This window comes from Nothoprocta perdicaria, unplaced genomic scaffold (assembly GCF_003342845.1).
Source record: "Nothoprocta perdicaria isolate Ctin4 unplaced genomic scaffold, notPer1 scaffold_10, whole genome shotgun sequence".
Classification (NCBI taxonomy): Eukaryota; Metazoa; Chordata; class Aves; order Tinamiformes; family Tinamidae; genus Nothoprocta; species Nothoprocta perdicaria.
Genome location: NW_020454094.1, coordinates 8,588,995 through 8,611,857, shown reverse-complemented (window position 1 = coordinate 8,611,857; position 22,863 = coordinate 8,588,995). Strand labels below are relative to the sequence as shown.

General features: G+C 42.2%; 1 protein-coding gene across 3 annotated transcripts in view; it reads right to left on the bottom strand.

Moving 5' to 3' along the window:
* The window catches only part of LOC112947663 (phospholipid-transporting ATPase ID-like), a 78,354-nt gene that overhangs the window by 5,613 nt on the left and 49,878 nt on the right, over window positions 1–22,863 (bottom strand). For all 3 annotated transcript variants that reach the window (XM_026039800.1, XM_026039804.1, XM_026039792.1), the window contains exons 12-26: window positions 19,150–19,346; window positions 17,576–17,784; window positions 15,741–15,784; window positions 14,078–14,243; window positions 13,113–13,301; window positions 12,175–12,290; window positions 11,002–11,166; window positions 8,826–8,937; window positions 8,008–8,113; window positions 7,022–7,169; window positions 4,716–4,899; window positions 2,631–2,854; window positions 2,205–2,288; window positions 1,105–1,350; window positions 72–210 (exon numbers count right to left, since the gene is read on the bottom strand). In XM_026039800.1, the coding sequence (XP_025895585.1) occupies window positions 72–210; window positions 1,105–1,350; window positions 2,205–2,288; window positions 2,631–2,854; window positions 4,716–4,899; window positions 7,022–7,169; window positions 8,008–8,113; window positions 8,826–8,937; window positions 11,002–11,166; window positions 12,175–12,290; window positions 13,113–13,301; window positions 14,078–14,243; window positions 15,741–15,784; window positions 17,576–17,784; window positions 19,150–19,346 (2,329 nt within the window). The remainder of the gene's footprint in view (window positions 1–71; window positions 211–1,104; window positions 1,351–2,204; window positions 2,289–2,630; window positions 2,855–4,715; window positions 4,900–7,021; window positions 7,170–8,007; window positions 8,114–8,825; window positions 8,938–11,001; window positions 11,167–12,174; window positions 12,291–13,112; window positions 13,302–14,077; window positions 14,244–15,740; window positions 15,785–17,575; window positions 17,785–19,149; window positions 19,347–22,863) is intronic.

Sequence of the window (22,863 nt, the reverse complement as noted above, 5' to 3'; positions counted from 1 at the left end):
AAACATTTGACAGAGCTAATCCAAGCAGTTTGCTCATTTTGAATGCAACTGAGATTTGTCCCAGGGCTTACCAACAAAGGGGAATGAGGGGGTGAGCATCAGGTACATGCCGTCGCTGTACATGGTGAAGGTGATGGCAAAGTAAACAGAAAGGCTGCCCCAGATGAAGAACTGGTTCACAACTGTCCAGTACGCGGTGTCCAAGCCAATCTAAAAGAAGGGAGCAACACAGCTGCAATCAGGGCCTCAATTATTTAGTTTATCTATGCTGAATGCAGCTAGAGATCTTGTACACCACTCTGTGACCCACCTCACCCCTTGAGATGGGTAATTGTTACGCAATCTGTACTTCCTTATTCCAAACTTTATATATATTCTCTCTGTAATAACCAGGAGAGAAGCTCTTGGCCTCTCCCATGAACCCATATTACAAGAAGCACGTACTGTAAGAAACACAGACACAATTCAAGGCTCAAGAAATACCCAAGCCACAGATCATATGATACTAGTAGAACACTGAAGCCAAGCATTACTGCATTTTGCCATCGCTTACATCCTTAGCTCATGCTCCAATCTAGTTACTGAAAAACAGACGGAGCCTACAACACCTCAGCCAGCAAAAGCCATTTTCTAGAGAGGTGACATGATAGCTTTTCTTTTGAGAAGTTTCTCTCAACCTGCCAATATCAGCAGAGTTTTTCACTATCTTAATCTCAGCCATTTCTAGCAAGTGCAGCTGTAGCAGCATACACTGAACCAGGCCAAATAGGCAGCACCACAATAGAGACCTTATAAATGACTCCTGACAGCAGACAGACAATCCTGAGAGTCCTTCTCTTCTCTCAGATGTAACTGTTCTCTTTACTATGACTGTGAACTACACAAAGCAGAGGTTCTGTCTTCCTGTGGCCCTGATCCTTCATGATACTCAAATTTGTTGTTCTGTTGAACTGAGGAGAATAATCTGGTATCAAGAGACATTCTTAGAAAGACAGCAAGAGGCAGCAGGAAGCAAAACGCTATCAGGATCTCAAGTGGCTCCTCCAAGAGCTGCCTTCATAAAACAACAACTAATTCCTACAAGCATTTCCAGGGATACTTTACCTGTGCAGACACCACAATCAGCAGGCAGGTCTGGGCCACTAGCGCAAAGGACTGATAGTCAGCAATAGCTTTCCCGTCGCTTCTCATTGAGTTGTACATTGCCCCATATGGGATGAAGAAGAGGATGAGGGAACTGTAGATCCCATGCAACACGCAGTTGACAAACACTATTTTGTTGAAGTAGAGGTTTTGCTGTCCTGGCACATAGAGCTGAGGAAATAACATACTCCAGCGATCATCTACATCCTGAAAGCAGAGAAATGGTTGGAGTCTTTTGCTGGCACTACACGACAGACCTCCAAGGCCACTTAATGTTGTCACCCCCCTGAGAACGCGCATTTCCACGAGAAAAGGCTTTGCAAACAATTCACTTGTCTGTGTTGACTAGCACGCCACATTCCAAGGTCACCCATGCATATTTTACATACTGAATTTCACTTTTCTCCTGCTCAGAAAAAATGACAAGTGTTGCAAAAAAAAGGAAGGTGCATCTGTTCTTAAGCAGGCTGCATGTCCTGCTCTCCTGAAACATTCCTAGAAGCTAATGGATAGGAAACATCTCCACTGGGTTCACACCACTGGGAACCACTGTTTAAGTGGCAAGTGTCTCCTCATTGCTAAAAGGCACACAGGAGCAGTTTTATTGCTTCTATGTATTTTTGAACAACAGTAACAGCTGAGGTAAAAATGCAAATATGAAATTACTGCAGGAAGGGCTCCATTAAAAAAGGTTGAACAAATAAAGCTTGGCTTAAGAGATCCTCAGAAGTCTAGTTCATTCACACGTATGGTCCATAAAAAGTACTAGTCTGGCTTCAACAAACAGAGCTATTAGGGCACGACTATGTCAGGAGAGTGCTGCAATAGCAGCTTTTACTGTAGTTAAGAGGCTAACTCAAAATTCCCACCACACAGTGAGACCTGCTGTCCAGTTCAAGACACTAAACTATGCATCCTTTTCTTGTGATCCTGGTGGTCACTGGCAAGAATTACTTTAAGGATCACAATAATAGCTAACCAAAGGGTCAGCTGCTTTTGCTTCATGGAACTAGTTTAAAGCACCCGTATAAAAAAAATCCAAATAGTGACAGAAACAATACCTGATCAAAGAGGCTCATTCCCAGCACTGGGAGGGAGGTATATATCAAATTGTAAAGCGTAATGAACCACTCATCATATACAGTCTAAAGAGAAAAGCAGAGCATGGAGTTAGCAAAAGGCTGCCTTTTCCATCTCTCCTAAACATACACATAACATATACAAAAATGCTAGAACATGTTCAAAACAGTTCTGAGACCAAATGTATAATGTCAAGCTCAACCATCCACAGCTGTTCATTACAAGGAGCTGAGGGAATACGCAGGGGAAGGATCGTTTTAGGTTAGTTCTGCTTTCTAAGCATCCACTACTGCGTGTGCATCTCACAGTGAGGCACAGGGAACGGTTTATTTACACTTTTAAAATGTTTCCAGATACTTCTCTCGAAAACACTAAACACAACCATGAGACAGCAGAAGCTGACTTACCTGTGCTGAGAAGCCAGAGAAGAAACCATACCAGAAATGCACCAATGTGAAGGCAAAATTCTTATAGAAGAAGTATTTGAGGAACTTGCACATGCGGATGTAGGACCACCGGCCGTGGACTAAGAGCAGGCGCTGGAGGTAACGGAACTGGGCAAAGGAGAAGTCACTGGACAAGACCGCCTGCATCCCCTCCTGGCCACTGATGCCAACCCCAATGTGGGCAGCTGCAACAAGAAGAGTATTGGCCATGTCATTACATTCAGAGCTTTGATAGCTCCTGTTCTTAATGCCCTCCACACTGGGACACTGTGTTAATTCCCTCCTATCCTGAATACAAAAAAAAAAAAAAAAAAAAATCAAAGTTATTTATGAAAAACATTGGAAAAACTATTTTTTCATCAGCATTAACACGATTTTTTTTTTGTTATGGTGATATATTTACAGTAACTGGACTTTTTAAAACTATTTGAAGGAATTACACCCTCAGTGAAATACACATCTTCATTCTTAATGTTTATCAATGGCACAGAACATCACTGCTGGTATGAAGAAATATCTTGAATGTCTATTGAGGTGTGACTTGTGTTATATGCCTGCATGTTCTTTTAGCTGCCCTAAAACACCACTCCAAACCAACAAAATCATTATAGATCTCTAAGAGCTTAATCTGTAATCATTTTATATTTTCTGGGTCTTATCAGTTCAATCAAATAATTAAACAGAACAGTCACTTCTCTCTTAATAGTAACTTGGGTTTATTAAACATGGACATAAGTTTAATGTGACAGCTAATTACATAGCTTTAACTAATGAGAACAATCTTGATGGCTGGAGGTTGCTTAGACTGAGAGGTTTCCATGGAACAGTGAGCTGATAAAATCCCAAAGCCCCAGCCCTCTTGTAGTGGCGAGGTTCATTTCTAATTATCTTGTATATTTTAACTTGCTTTTCTTATTCTTTCTTGACTGGCTGCCTGACTTATCTCCCTTGAAGCTTCCTACTTAGCCTTTGCTTTCTTAATTAAAAGGCTCCAGTTAATCAATTTTTACAAATTAACACAAGGAAGATTAGTAATAGGCCTTTCTGAATAATCTTAATTTAATTATACCTAGTTAAGGGATTTTTTTTCATAAGTTCTTTGAGGTTATGTAGCATTAAATGATAATGAAGGACAAAGCAGGTACAGGCCTGTTTGCCATAATACAAAGGAGGAAAAGTAGCCCCAAGCCACATGAAAATGTTAAAAAAAAAGGTCATAAAAAATCATGTAACATTATACAGAATATTTACAAGCATTAAGATTTTCCTTTTGCATTCCTGATAGGCCATCTCTCTGGAATAAACGTGTTTATTCTTGGCATTTCCACTGTGATGGTAGTCACACAAATATAGATAGACACGTCACAGCTCCTACAGGCTTTTTTCTACATGGGAGGCAAGAAGTGAGAGACACCTGACCCCATGGAGCAGTGGAGTGAGAGAATTGGATATAAACCCGAGAAGAGGAAGGACAACCTGACACCACCTGGATGCTGACAAATTTGGATTGTTGTGTACTGGTAGAGGACTGAGGAGGTTCCCTGTGGGCAGGGATGGAGCAGTTTAGCTTCCTGTTCTGTTATGTCTAGTAAAGTGCCCATGCTGGCACAATATTGCCAGGTTTTAGCATGATCTCCCAGTAACAAAGCTGTAAGCAAAACACGTTTGAAAGATCAGGGGATGGAAATGAAGAAATAGCAAATGCAGGCACAGCTTCCTGAGTCTCTGGTGGCAGGAGCAGAGCCACTACAGCACCAGTGGTTATGAGTACAGGGGTACAAGGCTTGTGTACCCCTGATGGGAGACACGAGTGGTCCAAAGTGACACTGCTCTGCAGAAACCTCCAGAAATCTGGACCCAGCCATCGTGATTCCACCAAGAGGAATAAACAGAAGCCACTCAAGCATTTCTGCTGCCAAACTCTATAGGCAGGAGCAGCAAAGTGCTGCTCCCACCCACTTCTCATTGCAGATAACGGCAGTAGAACAGCCCATCCGTTTGCTGGAGGATGCTGCCCCCCAGGCAGGACACAGTGCTGGTACTCACTTTTGATCATACTGACATCGTTGGCTCCATCTCCGATAGCCAGGGTCACAGCCTTCTTGTACTTCTTCACCAGCTCCACCACCTGGGCCTTCTGCAGCGGAGTCACCCGGCAGCAGATGACCACTTTGCACATGCAGGCTGTTCTCACCAGCTCCAGCTCCAGATTCCCTTCCAGTGCATAGGCCTGGGGAGGAAAGGCAAGAGCAGGTCAGACCATCAGTAACTCACGGCCTTACAAAGCAGAAACAGTGGGAAGAACGAAACCAGTTCTTTTATTCAACATAAAGAAGGTATGGGATGCCTGGAAGGTCGCCAGAGCTGAGCTGCTATCTTCAATGCTGCAACAAGTGTTTCTCCCACCAAAAATGACTGTTTCTTCTCTTCACTAAGTGACCTCAATGGAATCTCGCTGTCTGGTCAAAGGGCATATCCATGCTACACAATAAAATGCCAAGCAGAAAACACCAGTTTGGGTCTTGGAAGCATCAAAGCCATATTAGCATGGCACTTACTCTGGCTAATGTATCTTGACAGTGCAGCACAACTGTCAAACAACAGGCCCGGTGCATTAACACAGCTGTCTCTGGAGCTAGCTTGCGTATCTCCATGCAAGTGAATTCCTGCTCATACTTCCTGGTTTATTTTTTAAGCTCTGACAGATCTGTGCTATAAATAGAAGAAAATTCAACTTGGGAGTACTGATTTTAAAAAATGGAAAAAGTTTTGCTCAGGTAGGCATGAGAAAGCAAAACACGAAACCAGACAGAACGTGACTGTTCTGAGTGCTGGCCTTTTCACTCAGTCGGCCTGTTATTTCTGTTCTGGAAGGGTGCAGGTATTTGGGCATCTGGTTCCCCCCTCAGCTCTGCATAGGAAGGAGGGAGCAGCGTTAGCTTTTCCTATTTCCTACTGACTGTGCTTCTTGGGTGTGCGCTTTGGTGTCTCCTCAGTAGATATTCATAGAAAGAACCCACTGACTCTCTCCTCCCCTAAGCCATTACAGCAGCACAGCTGCCCTTTCTGCAAGGAGACCCAAGCAATTCAAAGGCCACATGCCTTTTTCTTCTTAAAACACAGAGCTGTGAGTCACTAAAGTCCCCACTTCCCTGTCATCAGTGAGAGGCAGGCTTGCTCACCCAGAGAGACCTTTTCTTGATTTAGGTTTAACACACTGGCCAGTCACTGCAGCTAGAGATATTTATTTTTCCCCACAGCATCCTGACTACAGAGCACTGCTCACACATAGTTGCCATATGCTGACGTATAGTCACCATATGTTAACACATAGTTAATGGCACTGCAGGCTGTGTGATGATGCCATCACATTGTGTCATGGTGCCACCACAGACACTGCTGTGCCTCTGTTCTTTTGCTTTGTCTGAGCAAGACCACAAGCGTACAGAATCCCAGTGCTGCCATCAGCAGCCACCACAGCTTTACCAGTGATGTTCTTATACACACATCTCTGTCATCCTTTCTGTCTGCACTTGATTAGAAGGAAGTGGAGAGCTGTGCATTTGTTCTTACTGAACTGCATTCTCTGTTTTTCCAAGTATCCTTCCATTGTCAAAATTATTTTCAAATCTAATCTTCAGCTCCCTCAAGTCTGCAGTTCCTCCCAGGCTGGTGTTATCTGCTCATTTAAGAAGCTTGCTCTCTTTTTAAGCAGTTAATTAAAACACTCAATACTGAATGAATATGGGATAGCCCCCTGCAGATACCACTTAACTATACACTTTTAGAACAACAATGAGCCATTAAGAGCCATAATTTCCAAGGAGTCTCCTGCATCTGTCAAACAGCAACTTCATCTAGATCATATTACTTCAGTTTGCTTAGAAAAACATTATGGAAGATAGCATCAAATGATTTATTAGTCAAGTTATATGATATCCATTCTATCTGTAAGTGGAAAATAGATATATTTAAGAGGGTATGTTCTCGATACACTTGATAACAATGTCTGATGTTATCAGCCTGGTGCATCCATAAAAGCATTATTATTTTTCTAGTAATTGTCTGGTAACCAAAATTAATCCAGCTACCCTACTCCGCCTCCTGTTTAACACCATAGACATTTTTGACCTGTTTCAGACTTACGAAACCTTACTCAGCTCTCTGATAACCACTAATAGTTGTGAGTGCCAGTAATTTCACAGGAATTATGGAACTCTAGACCTAGCCTTCAGCTAGGAAAAAAAAATCTAAACTCCTAAGGTTAATTTTTTAAAGTATTTTAAGATTTCCAGTATGTCCCTATTATATTACATTCTTATGAGAACTCAGTCCTAGCAGGACTTCCTTACCAAGCTATGGCCATTGATAACAAGACCGTAGACCCCATTTGCTTGTTCATCAGGGAGAAGTTTTGCTTTCTTGGAAGATTTTTCAAACTTAATGTTAATTTCATCCGTGTCCAGAAAGGATTCTGGCTTCATCTTTTCCCTTGCATTCCTTAAAAAGAACATGCAGAATAATAATTAATAGTTTGTAAACAAAAGTGTGTACATATGTATATGTGTGTGTGTGTGTATATATAAACATATATACACACACACATATATAAATTAAATCAACCTTAAAAATAAAAATGTTAGGCTTCCTTTTGTTGGTTTTGTACAATCTTCCCCGTATCACCACTTCGATATGCTGGATTAGCTGCTGTTGTTCACCCAGTTCATCCAGTTCCACTCACCCAAATGTTTCTGAAACTCAAATAAGTGTGGACTTAAGTCTAAAAAAATCACCAAAGCGACAGACTTTATCCCAAAAGCCATCCCACCTTTCCATACATGCTATCTGGCAACTACTTTCTTTAAAAGAAAAGAGCCTGACTTCCCCATTATCCCCTGAATCTAAGGCCTGGTGTCTCCTGAGCAGACCTCAGGAGCAAGGAAAGCTTCTAGATAACGCTAGAAGAGGAACTTGTCAAGGAAAGAACCACAATATGGATGAACTGCAACAGCAGTGGAGAAATTTCATATCTCAGGCACAGAGTCAAAGACTTGGTGGTTCCAGATCACCTTCCATGTCATTGCATCTGAGTCTCCTTCCTTACTCCTCTATGTAGATTAACCTCTTGGATTAAGAACTTTCAGAGTTTCTCCTCACAGGAGATTCCTCCACCATGTTCAGCTGGCTGCTGGGTTATTCAGGCAGTCAGCTAACCCTTAGCCAAGGTCCCCACAATGAGCTGCACCAGGTAGAGCACGCAGGAAAGATTCAGGACTATAAAGTCACTTCATTTCAATGTCAGGGCACAGTACTAGAGCTGGACATTTCAGGCACTTACCTGAGTTCATTAAGTACAGCGTCAGATGTGCTGCCTTCAATAATGAAAACATCTGCCATGTCATCATTCAGCAAGTTGCAGGAATAACCAATATTCACTGCAGTTTCTGGGGAAGATAAATCAGGAAGATAAGCTGGTTTAGCAGCCCTGAATTCACTCCACAATCTCTGTGGCCTTTTTAGACACATGAGAAAAACTCTACTTCTCATCCAAGACAGCCTTGAACCTTTCAGGGCCAACAATTAAGTGAGCCAGGAGAGTCACCTTGATGAACAATCTCCACTAATGGCTTTGAGAGGCCACAGGAAAAAGAACTTTACCAAAGCAATAAAACTAGCCCTAGCATTAACTAACATCAACACCAGCATTAGCCCATATCTCCATTCCTCAGAAGCAAGACTAGCCTTTTTTCACCAGGTCAGGTTACTCTACTAAAGTGATACCTCTTCTTTCTTGTAATGGAAAAGAATATGAGGAATATTGCTTCCTGCTTGTTTTTTTTTGTTGTTTGTTCGTTTTTTTTTCTCCCCCTTGGTGTATGACAGAGACCACGAGATCCTCTCTGTTACCTCTCCAAAGGCAAGGAATGCTATATTCATACAATCTCCAGCCTTAGGAAAAGAATTAAGAAAAGTTACGAGCTAAAGTTATTTGGTCCAATTCCAATGAACTGGAGTTTTACCTAGGAATCAATGAGGCTGTAAGATTAGCCTCTGTGCCATTTTTAAAAGGAGAAAAAATCAGAACATGGGTCTTACCGGAAGTATCCCACCAATGGGGGAGAATAGAGACATCCAAAATTGTATACTCTTTATTACCTTGTTTGTCTCCAGTGAGAACCCATATCTTAATGCTGGCTTTGGCAAGAGTCTCAATCGTCTGTGGGACTCCGTCTTGTAACTTGTCCTCAATCGCTGTGGCACCTAGAAGCTTAGCAGGAAATAGGGAACCTGTAAGTCTTCACATCACTAACAAAAGAGGAACACCAGACCTCCAAGCAATTACTCAAGCAAGATATAAACTTTCATTAAGATACAGTTACTGCTTTTTCTGCATTTGGAGACATTTGCCGGCTTTAACTTATTCTGAAAAGGACATGAAGCTTTGGCTGTGAACTCAGGTTTAGACAGCATCTGCCACCACCTACCTCCTGCTGTTGGGGGGACTAAATTCAGCATTTGGCTTTCATCCTGAGGTCCGTTTTTGGCTTCCTGGAATGTTCATAATTCATCTGATTAAAAGTGTTATTAATGTACACAACAACTCTGAGGAAACTTCTCCATAGGGATCTCCAAGTTTCATAATCCGCTTTTTACATTCGTGGTCCATGGGCCAGCTACCAAAACCTTAAATGCTTGTAGCACACAAACCACCTCCTGGGAGCACCTGCTCATCCCTGGCAGCCCTTTGAATCTGGGTTAGAAGCCCAAAGATGGACACATGTCAAACAGGCCCAGGAATGCAGAATAAGGGTTTGTGCTCCCCACACACATTGTCTTTCTGGAGCTGCAGAAAATAGCACTGTTGTATCTGTGGGTGGGCACTGAGAACAGGGACAGGGATGCTACGAGTTATGCCAGGCCTTTGCCTGTCTGTGAATGGCTTGGTATAAGAACAGTTGGAGAAACAAGCACGCTGCCTTCCATACTGTGGCTCTTCCTTATTTGTTAAGAGTCAATGTTAAATTCTATTTTTGTGTTATTCAAGGCTCATAACATAATCATTTCATCTCTGTTCCATCACACTGCCTTTATCTCTTGACTTCTTCTAAAGATCCCTAGGATTAAACTCAGGGACTCCTATTCTTGCTGTCAACTAGACGGTGATACTTGGCAGTTCCCTACACATACATCAAACCCTGCAACTTTCTTCCTGACACTGTTCTTTAAACCCATTCTGTTACAAGTTAGGCTTTCCTACGCCCACTCTCTGTCCGTTCCTGCAGCCCCTTCTGAAAGCAAAGCCATTCTTGTACAGGGTACAGAGACGGTCTAGTGCAAACAAGCATTCTCCTGAACCACACTGCAAGCCCACAACCTCTTCTGTACTCAAACCATGAGTCCTTTCTTGCAAAGTAGGTGTTTCCTTAACCTCCTAAATCTCCATGCCTTTCATGCTTTGAACATAACCCATAAGGTATTCTCTGAACTGGACAACTAGCACTTTCCATCGCTGTACTGAGACCTAGGAGGGCAGCAGGCTCTGTCCCATGTACTATGCAAGTCTCACCTGTCTCCAAAGGTTGGCCACTACTGGCTCATACTTACTCACAGGCCCTGAACATACAGCTAATGGAAGAAGCCACAGTATAGCTCAAGGGTTTCCAAGATTTCAGGAGAGCACTGCTGTGTGTGCAAAAGCCGAATTGCTTCCTCTCAAATCCCAAGCATCTTGTCCTTTTCATTCATTATTCATGATTCCGAAACACAGGGAAACCCTGTGGCATTCAAAAAGCTGTAGTAATACTCATGGAGAAAAGAATGACTTGGAAGATTACAGCTTAGTCCTATTTCAAATTGACACAAAAAACTTCATGGACATCATCCCCCATTTTGCCTAGGGCTGCAGGAACAAAGGCGACACTCTTTGCAATGGAGGAGGACCTGGGGATTATTCACTGCCTGCCATTTCAAAGATAGAAGAATAAATACATCAGCCATTTGCATGTACAAAGGGTAGCTATGAAATATTTGTGTCTCTGTCATTTCCCTTAAGCTCTGGTATGCTGCTTCATCACAGAAAGCTGCTCTGACACCCTTGTGAGTTGAAATAAAACTGTTCCCATGTACTGATGTCTGACACCCCAGTCACAGGCTCCTCACGGAGGTGCCAGTGAAAACTCAGGACTGCCTTGTTCCAAAGCACTCCAGGCACATAATCTACTAGGCTGTTTGCAGGCAAATGTTTACTGAAGTCATACTGAGCTGTTTATTGATGAACCGCTATCCTTGCCACCTCCCCCAGAGCTTGGCCCAGATTCCACGAAATACCAACCATTAAATCTTTCTCAATCTCTTCATACAGCTCCGACAATTTATCTTCCCTTCCTTCCAAGGCAGTGCTTGCTGCATGGTGACGCCTGATCCAGTTCTCAAAATATTTTTCGTCCAAGTTTTTATAGGCCACAACAAGTGTCCTCAAACCTTCACCAGCAAACTCCTGTGAGACAGTTGTGAGGCAAAAGAGGTCAAAGAAGAACAGCCTCCTCACTCAGGGTTATAAAAAACTCTCTTTACAAATGCCTATTTTCCTTCAACCTTCTTACCTAAAGTCTATGCAGGAAAGGTGAAAAATGACACCACAAACTTAGGGGTATTTTTTAATAACTAGTTCCACATCACTTTATAATTTCTAGTCACTGTTCTTACAGAGACCAAATTCAAAAGGGATTTCCTATGTTTTCACTCTAAAGCTTTACATTAACAAAGCAACTCTTTTCACTTGTAGATATTTCTCAGCATTAGATTCAGAAAAAAAATGAGAATAAAACACACTGAGTGCAGCCTCAGATTGCAATTAAGCAATGCTCAACATTTTTATGGGTGCAAATGCTAGTCCAAGTGCTTGTTTAGTGTGAGCACCATGAGTCATGACAGCAAGTCCTTGTAAGTGCCCTTTCTGAATATACTTAACTGGAGATATGAATCTCAGTGCCTGGTGGGTAACAGAACTCTCATTCCCTCCTCCCCATAACAGGATGTAAAATCTCTCTCTCCCTGTGGTCTCTGAATGAATAGCCTTGAAGCAGAGTTGCATAAGAAAGCAGCCACATGGACAGCCCATCTCCCAGTGCTCAGCTCCTTCCTCCATCCTCAAGTTTCCTGGCTCACTCAAGGCCAAAGGGCAGAGATGTTTGTGCCATTACAACCTCTCTATCCAGGCCCTCCATTACATTGTGCTTTGTACCAACAGAATCTGCTATCGGAAGGGAGTAAAGAGCACCCACTTGTGTAACTACCTCACACTGTGCACCACCAACAATGTAAAGTTTGTTCCCTGTGAAAAATAATAACCCAAACTTGGGTACTGCTTCTGAGTTCTGCTTTTCATCTCAAAGCAAACTGCATTTCCAGGACAGAGGAAGGCATAATAGAGGTTTGAACATAATGCACAAAAGGGAACCATCAAACACAGAGTTGTCGAGGCTGTGCAGAAGGAAGTACTTACATTCAGGTGTTCTGTTGTCTCCTCTTTGAGAGCATCACAGGATGAATGAAGTAATTCATAAAGAATGGTGTCAGCTCCCTTGCAGTACAAAGTCAAGTCACCTTCTGGACTCTGCACTAAAAGGAACAGAAATAAAAATTCTATAAACACCAGACTAAGACAATGAGCACTCATAGCACTTGCATGTAATCAAAGAAAGGTTTTAGAGACATCCTTACTCTGAATGCGTGAGAGCAAATTGTCACAAATCAAGATGAACATTGCTTAGAACAAAAGCCAATGTAACTACCCTCAATGTTAGGGGTAGACAACAGTTTCCAGACTGTACTCTGGTCTGAGCAGATGCTCTACATGGTTCTTACAAACAGCACCTCAAGAAGGACATGTATGTTCAAAAGATAAAAACAGTCTGTTTTCAGAGAAGCAGTCACGCTGCCAGTAAAGACACTGCCACTCTCCCTTAAGTTATGCCATCCCAGTTCCTAAAGAATCTGAGGACATTTCAAGATGAATAAGGACTACAATAGGTTCCTTGAATTGTTACTCCATCTCCCTTGGGTGGAACTGGATATCTCTGCTTGGCTTTGCTGTCTCAATTCCCATTTCCTCAGCTTTTGCTGATTATTTTGAAGCTGACTGGAAGGAAGCAGGTTCTTGCTTTGTTATAAATAAGATGTGTAGAAAGCCTAGTGTCTTCAGGAAGCTGCTCCATCACTGTGGAGCAGTTGTGAAGATGTCCTTGCACCTACTCAGGTCATCTATCACTGCTGCTGTGTCACTGAACAGTTGGGGATGCCCATCTCAAACATTCAGAAGTAAATGTCAATCGGAAAGTGATGCAAAGGGGTTGTCCTTGAGAAAGGCATCAAAGTAGAATAAGGGCAAAACTTAAGAGCATAAAAAGCCAGGAAGGAAAGAAGGGAGTGAGGGGGACATACCAATAACAGACATTCGCTTGCGCACATTGTTGAAATCAAGAATAGCCAGCAGCTTGTAGATTTTTGTTTCTCCCATTTCCACAACAGTGATGGTCTCTGGTGTACGAGCCCGAAAAACAAACCCAAAGTTTCTGGCAGCAGTCACAAGGGCTCCCTCGTCGGGAGACTGGGCTTGATACACCAAGTTACCTGGAATGCAAAAAAAAAAAAAACCCAAAAAAAAGTTTTATTATCATTTCTGCATTGCTCCTGAGGCTAAGCAAATACAAGATACAAGAATTTCCATAGCAGTTAGCCATCTGCTCTCCTGTCTATGCAAAGTTGTAGCACTAAAAAGCACCCTTGTGATCACAACTCTCCATATAGTTCCACACACCGTATTCTGCAGGGTAGTGGAAAAGAGACCCTAGTTTCCTTCTGGAGCCTTTATCACTCTCTTTGGAGTCCAAGAGAGCTCAATGGATGATAAGTTCCTTGGGTTTAACAACTTCCAGTTAAATCCGCATTTGTTTTTCTCATCAGGATTTTAAACTTACATGTATTAATGGCTCTAGCCTTTAAAGCACCAGGAAAGATGGGACTTCATCCTAACAGACTCATTACTTGCAGGAACACTGGATAAGAAGAGGTAATGAGTTTCCAGTGGATACATGCCATATGCTTTATTCTTTATACCTAGTGGTGCAGAATAAAGGCAGAGTGAGGAAAAGCATCTACCATCTTCCTGGGGAAGCTGTGGTGAGGGGCGGTTGCATTAGTGTCATTCCACCACAGGAACACATGGGGAGTGGGCTCCCTGGTCTTCCCATGTGGCACCTCCCAAGACACAGATTTGCATGTAGCCATACACTGCAGAAAATCACCAGGGAGGCAAAAGGACCAGTAACAGCTTCTGTGGAGAAAAGACATACTGTGATGCAGGGTGGACATTAGCCACTTAGTCGGGTGCCTTCAACAGTCCTCACCTTCCTCCTTCTCTTCTGGCATCACTGTATGGCAAAGTGAGAGCAGTCGGAAGAACATATGTGTAGGGGCATCATTGAGCTTCACTGCTTCAACCAGGCTGTGGTCATAGAAGACAAACTTTGGGTCGGCTAACTGGTTGTACGAGAAATCAACCTTCTCTGTTTTCTGCAAAAAATATTGTTCAGCATTATCTGTAAAGTCTCACATCTCTGTTCACAACTGAGAATGATGAATCTAAATAAATGGGAGGCCATATAAGGTACAGTACCACAGAACAGGACAAGCACTTGAGGTGCCTTTCAAAGCAGCACTCTGACTGGTAACCTGATTAGCTATAGATGCTTCCTATACTTCCTAAGCAAATGTTCCCAGGGGATGCCCACTAAAGGATTTCTGTAGTGCAGAAATGCCTCTCTTCACAACACATGCTTGTTTGGAGCCGTTTTGCTCCTGATTTCAATGAAGGCAGTAATAGGGGAATGCAGAGGCCCAATTTAAAACAATTCAAAAGGCAGTGTTCTCCACCCTATCCTCACAGCAAGGGAAAAAAAAAAAGATATGGAAAAGGATGGCAGACAAATGATGTAAAGGTTCAGCTCCACAGGCGCTGCCCTTTTTGCCTCAAACAAGGAGTCCCAATCAGACTGCAACGCAGAAGAAAGAGGCAGAAGTTCAAAGCATGATGTGTCATGCAGGAATGCACTAGACTGAGCCTGCCCAGGACAGTTCAGCCTCCCACCCCATCCCTGGAGAGTTCAGAGTTTCCAGGATGGGAGTCATGCTTTTGAGCTGTGCAAGCTGACATTCAGTATTTAGCAAAGATCACAGCCCCTCTGCTCCCCCACTAGCCAGCACAATAAGCTACACCAGGGATGTCTAGGAAGCAGCCCTTGGCCTGCAGGATCCTGCTTTGTAGGTAGCAGGGGCAGGAGGAGCTGCCAGGCATCTGGCTGGCAGCAAGTCAGCAAAGGAGCCCTTCACACTGTTGTCTGAGCAAGGGGCATCTGCAGGCACAGCACTCCATACAAATAGCCAATTTGAATGGGTAATTTAAGTTTTAAAGGGCTTGGAAATGAATCACTGGAATGAGGAGTGGGATTTTTGTCATCATCTTGGCCCTTGTTACTTGGATCACTGCAAACAGTTTCAAACATTTTAGGCAGTGAAATCCCTGACAGGCAAATTTGTGACAGCAAGCAGAGGCTAGAAGGAAATGGGAAGACCATTCATTTTCTCACTTTCCAATATCCAGGCATTAGGAGAATTTCACAGCAACCTTCTTACAGATACAAGCTGAACACATTGATTCCCCAAGAAGAATTCCCACACTTTAATTCACCGCCAAGGCTAACAACATTCACCAATGTCCAGGTTTCCAACAAAGGTAAACAGCCCGGTGTTGAGAGGAGCTGGACAGGCGGTAGCTGAGGGAATAGCAGGCACTCAGGATGCCCTCCCTGCAGGTTTAAACCAGGCCTGCTTAAGGGGAAGGAATGCAACACTGACAATCCTCTGAGACCCACCAGAAGAGACCTCCCTGTTCAGTTATCAGGATCAAGAAGACCAAGAGCATGAACTGTGCCTGGGTGGAATACACCAATACACCCACTGGCACCTGGGCAGAAAGCACTGAGCCTGTCCAGTTAGTATTTGAGCACTTACCTCATTTATTTCTATCCTTTGACCAGCCAGGTCATAGACATCACCTGAAAGCAAAAGAGAATGGCTTTATAGTCACAAACTCCAGCTAAGCGCAGTCTCTGAGCCTCCTCTATCACAGGAACTAGTTAAAGTTTTAAAGCTAAAGCCATATTTAAAAGTTTCAATAATCATGTTTTTTTTGACATGAAGACTGAGGACTGATGATTCTTATCAGTCTGTCCTTCTGTTAGTCTATGACAAATTTCAGAATCTTGTCTCAATTGCCCATGAATTTAGCCCCTGGGAACTGTAGCCAAGAGATCTTTAGATGCCTCCTTCTCAAAGGAAAATCTACGCCTCCAGAATACCTTCCCAAGCAGCAGTACCAATTTGTCCTTTCTGCTATGACCTTCCCGAATGCACCTGAGCAGGCACTCCAAACTAGTATATTCCACAAAAAGTGGAAAGCCTTTAGAAGACCATAAAGAATCGACAATCTGATTTATTTCTGCCCATTTCCCATTCATTTCTTGAACACACATTCTATGTCTATGCTCTGTGGTGACGTCCACTTTGGAAAAGCTAATTACAAGACATGCATAAATAGATTGAATATTTCTTAAACTCTGGTTACCACTACTAATGCTGGCTGGTATAGTAGTCCTGTTGTAAAATCAATGGTCTACAGATACAAGTGAAGCAAGATTTACAGGAGGAAACGTCTTCTTTTGTTGGAATAACTAATAGCACTGAGAAAAAAAAGACAAGTTTTTCCGCCACACTAGTCAGTAGGTCCGACACAGGTGCAACAAATAAACTCTGACTAATTTCTCAGGGTGTGTGGGGGGATTGGGATTATATTAATCAATTAGCACTTCCTGAGGAGTACAGAGAAAACTGTTCTGGACCACACTATGCTTGAGCTTGCCAAGCCAATGATCTTTAGGATCAAAGAGCTAGCAACATTTGTTTCACATTTTTCCAAACTCTTGTCAACCTTTTCACTCTTGTAGCAGGTGAAGCAGTAGTTACAGCTGCAAACAAATAACTAAGCCACTGAGTAGGCCTGGTCCTAAGGTTAAGTTACTTAAACACTCTGTGAAAATACACTGCCCGTGACATGAAAAAAAGGCAAATGCAAAAGATAACTGTGTGAGAATCTGACACAAGTTATAGAGCTGCGACGGATGGTGAATATCAGCTGAATATCACAGATAGTTGGAAAGACTGGAGACCTTTTGGGGGTAGTTTTACAAGGTTAATACCTAGTTAATAATATCAATAATACCATATAAGTTTAAAATCACCTAGGCAGCATATATAACCTATGTAGTAAAATTGGGACCAGCGGGAAAATGTAACTAGGGGCAGATACTTTATTTAGGAGGATATTAGGACGGAGAAAGTGAGGTATGAGGCGGGGCTAAAAAGGAAAATCAATGTTCAGGAAAATGATGTTAATTTATGCAAATGATCAGCACTGTCCAAGAATAACCACCAGGGAGCCTTGCACTTGATCACTGCAGCTGGAGTAGGACAATAAATCAAACCTGTTCTTCTGACCAAAACATTCAAGTCAAACTTCTGTGGTCAGCAGAACTGAACGTACCAGCTACTTTCCCTGGCAGAGGGGAACACTCAGACAGACAGACAGACAGACCAAACATCCTGGCATCAGCATATCAGCTCTGTTCCAGGCCTGACTGCATACATGACTTCAGAGTAGCAATTGTCTCATCATAAAATTTAAGTTTGTTTCGCTTCTTACAAGACTGTCTCTTCTAGATATCATTTTAGTCTCTGGGGACTGAGACATATGATGGAATACAACCCAGGGAATACAACAGATACCATACCATAGGATTTGCCATTGATGGAGCACTTGTTGAAACACATGATATTCTGCGTGAGAGTTCCTGTTTTGTCTGAGAAGATATACTTGATTTGCCCCAGCTCTTCATTGAGAGTGGTGGTACGGGCCTGGGCTGGGGTGTCGTTCACTGGGTAATACATTTTTCGATCCCAGTCAATGTAGAAGCTGTTGCCCAAGCGTATAATCTCTACACTGGTGAAAGAGGAAAAGAAGATGATGAAATATTCATTAGTTTAAGAGACAAAATCTTTACCTTAAGCACTACCACTAGTAACTGCATTTAGAAGACAACTTTGAAACTGATGGCAGGGAGTACTCTTCAGGTGGCTGAAAGACAGGAGCCTCTTCAAGAGTCTATATTAAGCCCTGCTAAAGTAAGTCCGGTTGAAATAAACAGTTAGGTTTGTGGCAAATTATTTATAAAATAACTTATATTGGAAAAGTTTCAGATGTACACAAGAGACTTGAAACAACTGATGCTTTCTTTCAGCTTGTATTTGTTTTTGCCAAAGCCATGCCTCTGTTAAAAAAAAAGCCTTAGTCTGGACACTGCATTAAAAACATAACAAGCAGTCCCTTATCAAGACTCCCCCGCAAAACCTTCATTAATGCCACGGTGAGTGAGCTGCAGCACTGCACACCAAATAGGTTGTGCATAGGTCGTGTCTTCAGACCAAATACCAAGACAGCAGCAGCAGTGTTTCTCTCAGTGCACTTCAGCTCCCTTTCGTAGTTTAAACCAAAGACACTTGAGAGGACTCTGGGCTTGGCTGGGCTGAGCTGTGATGCCGGAGTTCGAGTGCAGCCATGGCTGGAACAGCCCAGACTTTCATAACAAGTGAGTCACTGCGTAATTTAATATAATCGTGAAGCTTTATCAGCGCACAGACAAAATGAATTTCCATTTTGTTGGAGGTGTGAAACACAAGACAGTAACAGAATAAATTCTTCATGTATCCTAACATGAAAGAGAATCTCAGAATGTGACTTCCAAACTCGTAACCCTGAGCACAACTCTTCACCCCTCTCAGCAGCTTATTCAATAGGGCATCACCAGCAGCCGAGAGCTGTCCTTTGCAGCCTGACGACACAAACTACACAAATCAGTACAAATTAGAGGCCGAAGATGCAGCCTGCAGTCAGCTGCAATGCTCCCTGAAGAGCTGGAATCAAACAAAAAGCTACCCACGTCAATTCAGTCTACACCCCAGTGTCCTCCCAAGGCAGCAAAAAGAACAAACATCATTGGTGTGGAATTACCAATGAGGTGATTTTAGATCCTACACAAATAAATGCGGGAATTAAGGAAAAGAAAAAAAGGTTAACCCCTTGTTCTTTAAAACCACATGGGATTTATTCTGACTAGTCAAGACCCACAAAGAAAGTAGTGACTCTCAGGGGTCCTCATTTGGTGATAGTGGCTCCCAGAGCCGGCCTTGGCTGGGTGTCATACCCACAAGGTAATTCATTCACATATCAGGAAAAGGGTTGCTCCTGATTAAGATAAAAGCCAAAACTCCCCTAAGATTAAACATGAAATGAGGTTCAGACACGTACCTGACATAGAGCGAAATTGGCACCACCGTGTTTAGAATGATCACGTACGACCAGAACATGAGGAAGGCAGAGTAGGGGGCAGAAGTGACACCTTCTGCCCAGGGCAGATAGACTTGGAAGTAGTAGCCCTTATCATGTTCCCAGATGCCATTGCCAATGGCTAGGATAAGACACATGAGTGCTAAAAATGCAAAGATCTGCAAAACAACGAAAATATAGCATTTTACAAACAGGAATTTATTATGGATAGGTTAATCAAAAGATTCTAATCAGATGAGGTTGGACAGTCTGAATCATTTGGAAATGGTTCCTAGGTGAAGCAGGAAAAAGAGAAAACTACATTCAAAGGCAGTATTGTGCTGCACAGTCTCTTTGGTGATTTGAAATCACAAGGCATCCAACACATGGGAATTTAAGTTCCAAGTAGGGACCTAAATTGAGGTTCTCATGGGGAGGTGACTACAAAATGTCAAGTCTGAACTGAATTGAGAGATTGGAGCTGCTGCTTCTCAAAAATCTGGCTGCATACCTGGGAACAGAAACCTCCAAAAGCACCTTATCCAGCTATTTGCTGGATGTATCATAGGCTAAAAAGAAGGTCTTTTTCTCACAGTTTCAGAAAAAAACATACTAAGGGTAATTTTTAATGCAGCAAGGCCTGTGCTGCACAGGTTGGAATTCAGCATTGGACACCATTCCCATGGTCAAAGGAGAGTTAATCACTGACTGCGAGCTAATGGTTGCCTTGGTACCTGCATCACAATCTGATCACATTTCCTTTGAGCAAACAGGGAGCAGCACTAACCAGCGACGTGTGTCTTTGGACTGTAAAGAAGCATTTCATAAAGCACTCCTTGGTCAGAAGAACAGAGCGATACAAATGTTTGGAAATGAACACAAAAAAAGAAGGAAAGGAAGGAAAGTTAAGAGAAGTTAATAGAAACAGTTATTACTGAACTATGGATATCTAAAGGTCATATCAAATATCAAGAAAAGAAAACAGTAAATTCATAAATAGAGATGTGGGAAAGGCAGTCATGTTCAACAGACATTTCCTTTCTTCATTTGAAATGAAGATATAAATATATATATATATATATCCCATATGATGCAGCAGATGGAAAAGACAGTTTAACTTCTGCAACAAGGTACAGAATGTATAATAATAAGCATTGTCAAAACAAAAGGTTCAGGCAATTTAAATGCAACAGTTTAAAGGAATGGCTGAGATATTCTCTTAACCAGTACAGTTAATATTTAACAATGCTTGGAAAGGTAGGAAGCTCCACTTTTCTGAAATTTTGCCAATTCCAGCATTTGAAAGGTAGAAACAGTGACCGTGGGAAAGACAAATTGAAGTTAGAGTGACATAATTCCTGAGAAATGATGATAAAAGTAGTTCTATTGATATAGACCATTTGGACTTTTCCATTTGACTTAAGATGACCCAACTCCTAATACAAACACGATGATATGGAATCAGCTGGCAGCACAAATCAAGATTAAATGTGATCTCTTGCAAGTGTGGTCATTAAAGAGGAAATGTCAGTAAATTGGGACATGATGTGTAAGTCCACTCAGTAATAGTCATTACAATACAACTTAAAAAAAAAAATTGAGGTACAAACAGAGAAACTTTTGCTCATAAAGACTACTGAGGTAAACTATGAGGGGAGGAAAAATCATTTTAGAGAGTGGTTAAAAGTTTGCACTCTACCAAAATTAGTTGAATATCAAGAAGATGATAAGAAGGCTGTGCTAAGTAAAAGTGCTTGGATCATACTCAGGAGGTCAATTTATTCCCACAGCAGTAGTAGCATTTCTATTGAATTCTATCAACTCTATTATATTACTCCACTTCTGAAACAGAGACAACTAGTAAGGAATGTGATGTGGTGCATTTCAACCTCTGTGGCTACAAACAGACTACAAATTGCTGTTACAATCATGATGATTTAGGGATTTAATATATGCATGACCCAAGGATGGGTAATGGACATAGATGGAGAAAATAGACAAGCTTGTCCATTTTCCTATAAATAAATGGAAGATACTGTTTCCCTCTGGATACCTAATCTCTTGCAAGAGAGATGAACTAGAAGAGTCAGCTGGGTCTTTTATCATTATATTTAGAAGATTCCTGAACGAGGACCCACATGTTAAAAAGTTTTTAGAATATCTTCTTCTACGTAGCAAATTCCACGTGGAAACAAGTATGATTTAGCAGCAGAAATAAATATGGGGCTGGACAGCAGCCAAACTTCCCCATATCACAGTGGCTGTTGTCCCTGGGCCCGATTGGGGCACCTGCCTTATATACATGCCACTTTATGTGCATGTTGTGTATCTGCTGTCATCCATAACCAGTTTGATTTGTGTGCAGCAGTCAGGCTTATACAAGGATCACTAACACACTATTTACTTCAGACAAATGTGAAAGTCTGAGCTGGTGACCCAACAGCAGCCCCAGACATTTATTTCCATAAGGAGAACTAACTTGTACAGGCTGTTGGAATTATTAGAGCTGCCTCTGTAACAGAAGGATGTGAACAAACCAGATCAGAGCCCTGCACATGCTCATGGGGCTTCCCACTGTGAACATCCTCTTGCTCTCTCTGGGGCTAGAACATCCTATGCAGGAGTAGATGGGGTTTTTATGTGTGTTTGTTTCTATTTTATTTTTGTTGTAATAAAGAGAAGATGATCCTTGACAGATATTTCATGTCAGACTAAGACTGTTACTGTTTCTTCATTAGTTTATTGGCAGTTTGAGCTCCTTTCGTGGATTTGAAGCAATAAGGCATTTAGAGCCAACAGTGAAGCTCCATTTTTCTGAAAATGAGCTTGCCTGAGTGTATGAAAAAAGCAAGTCTCCGAGCAAAATGCATTCGTGGTGCTGCCGGGTGTGTCCTCAGCCAAGGAACATTCACTTCTCTCTGAGATCTCTGAAAAATACTTTGTTCCTCTCCCTCTGATTTCAGTGCTATGCTGCCAGAGTCCTGCAGGGGAAATACTCCCAAACATGAAAGAAAAGAAAGGAGAGAAAAAAAAAGAAAAAAAGCTTTCCATATGGAAAGGTTTATTCCTGATTAACCCTTGTTGAGACACACAGGGCTACATTTAACCAGGACTCTATCTGTACGATGTGTTTAAACACTGTTACGTCCCGGGAAGTTTCATGGACAATTAAACACAAAACAGCTTTGCCTGTGTTAACACAGAAGTTTCAGTTCACTTAAAAGGAGCTATTTATAGAAAGCTGTGGCTGCTTTTTATTTCCAAACTAAAGGCAGCAACACACTGTATCTTTTTATGGCTGTGCTTTGTAAACTTTGACTGCCCAGTGAGCTGGAAGGACCTCGTGCCACATTGCCTCTGGTGGTTGGTGGTGGCCATGAAGAACCTGGTGGTTAGGGTAGAACTGTACTTAGACACCACAGTGTGAGGTGCCTAAAAATACATAAAAAATACACATTTGACTCCACCAGTGCCGAAGAATCCAGGCAGAGGCTGATGCAATCAACTGCAACATGCTCAGTTTTTTAAAGCAGAGCCAGCAGCTAAAATCATCTTGTTTGCATTTACAAAGAGAGGCCAGACAGTCTGAAAGCTCTGGGTGGGACCCTTAGCTTGTGAAAGAGCAGGCAAACCTGAACCCAGCTCTACATCCTAAGCTCCCGATCAGTTTTTCTCTGCTCTGTTTCCTTGCACTAT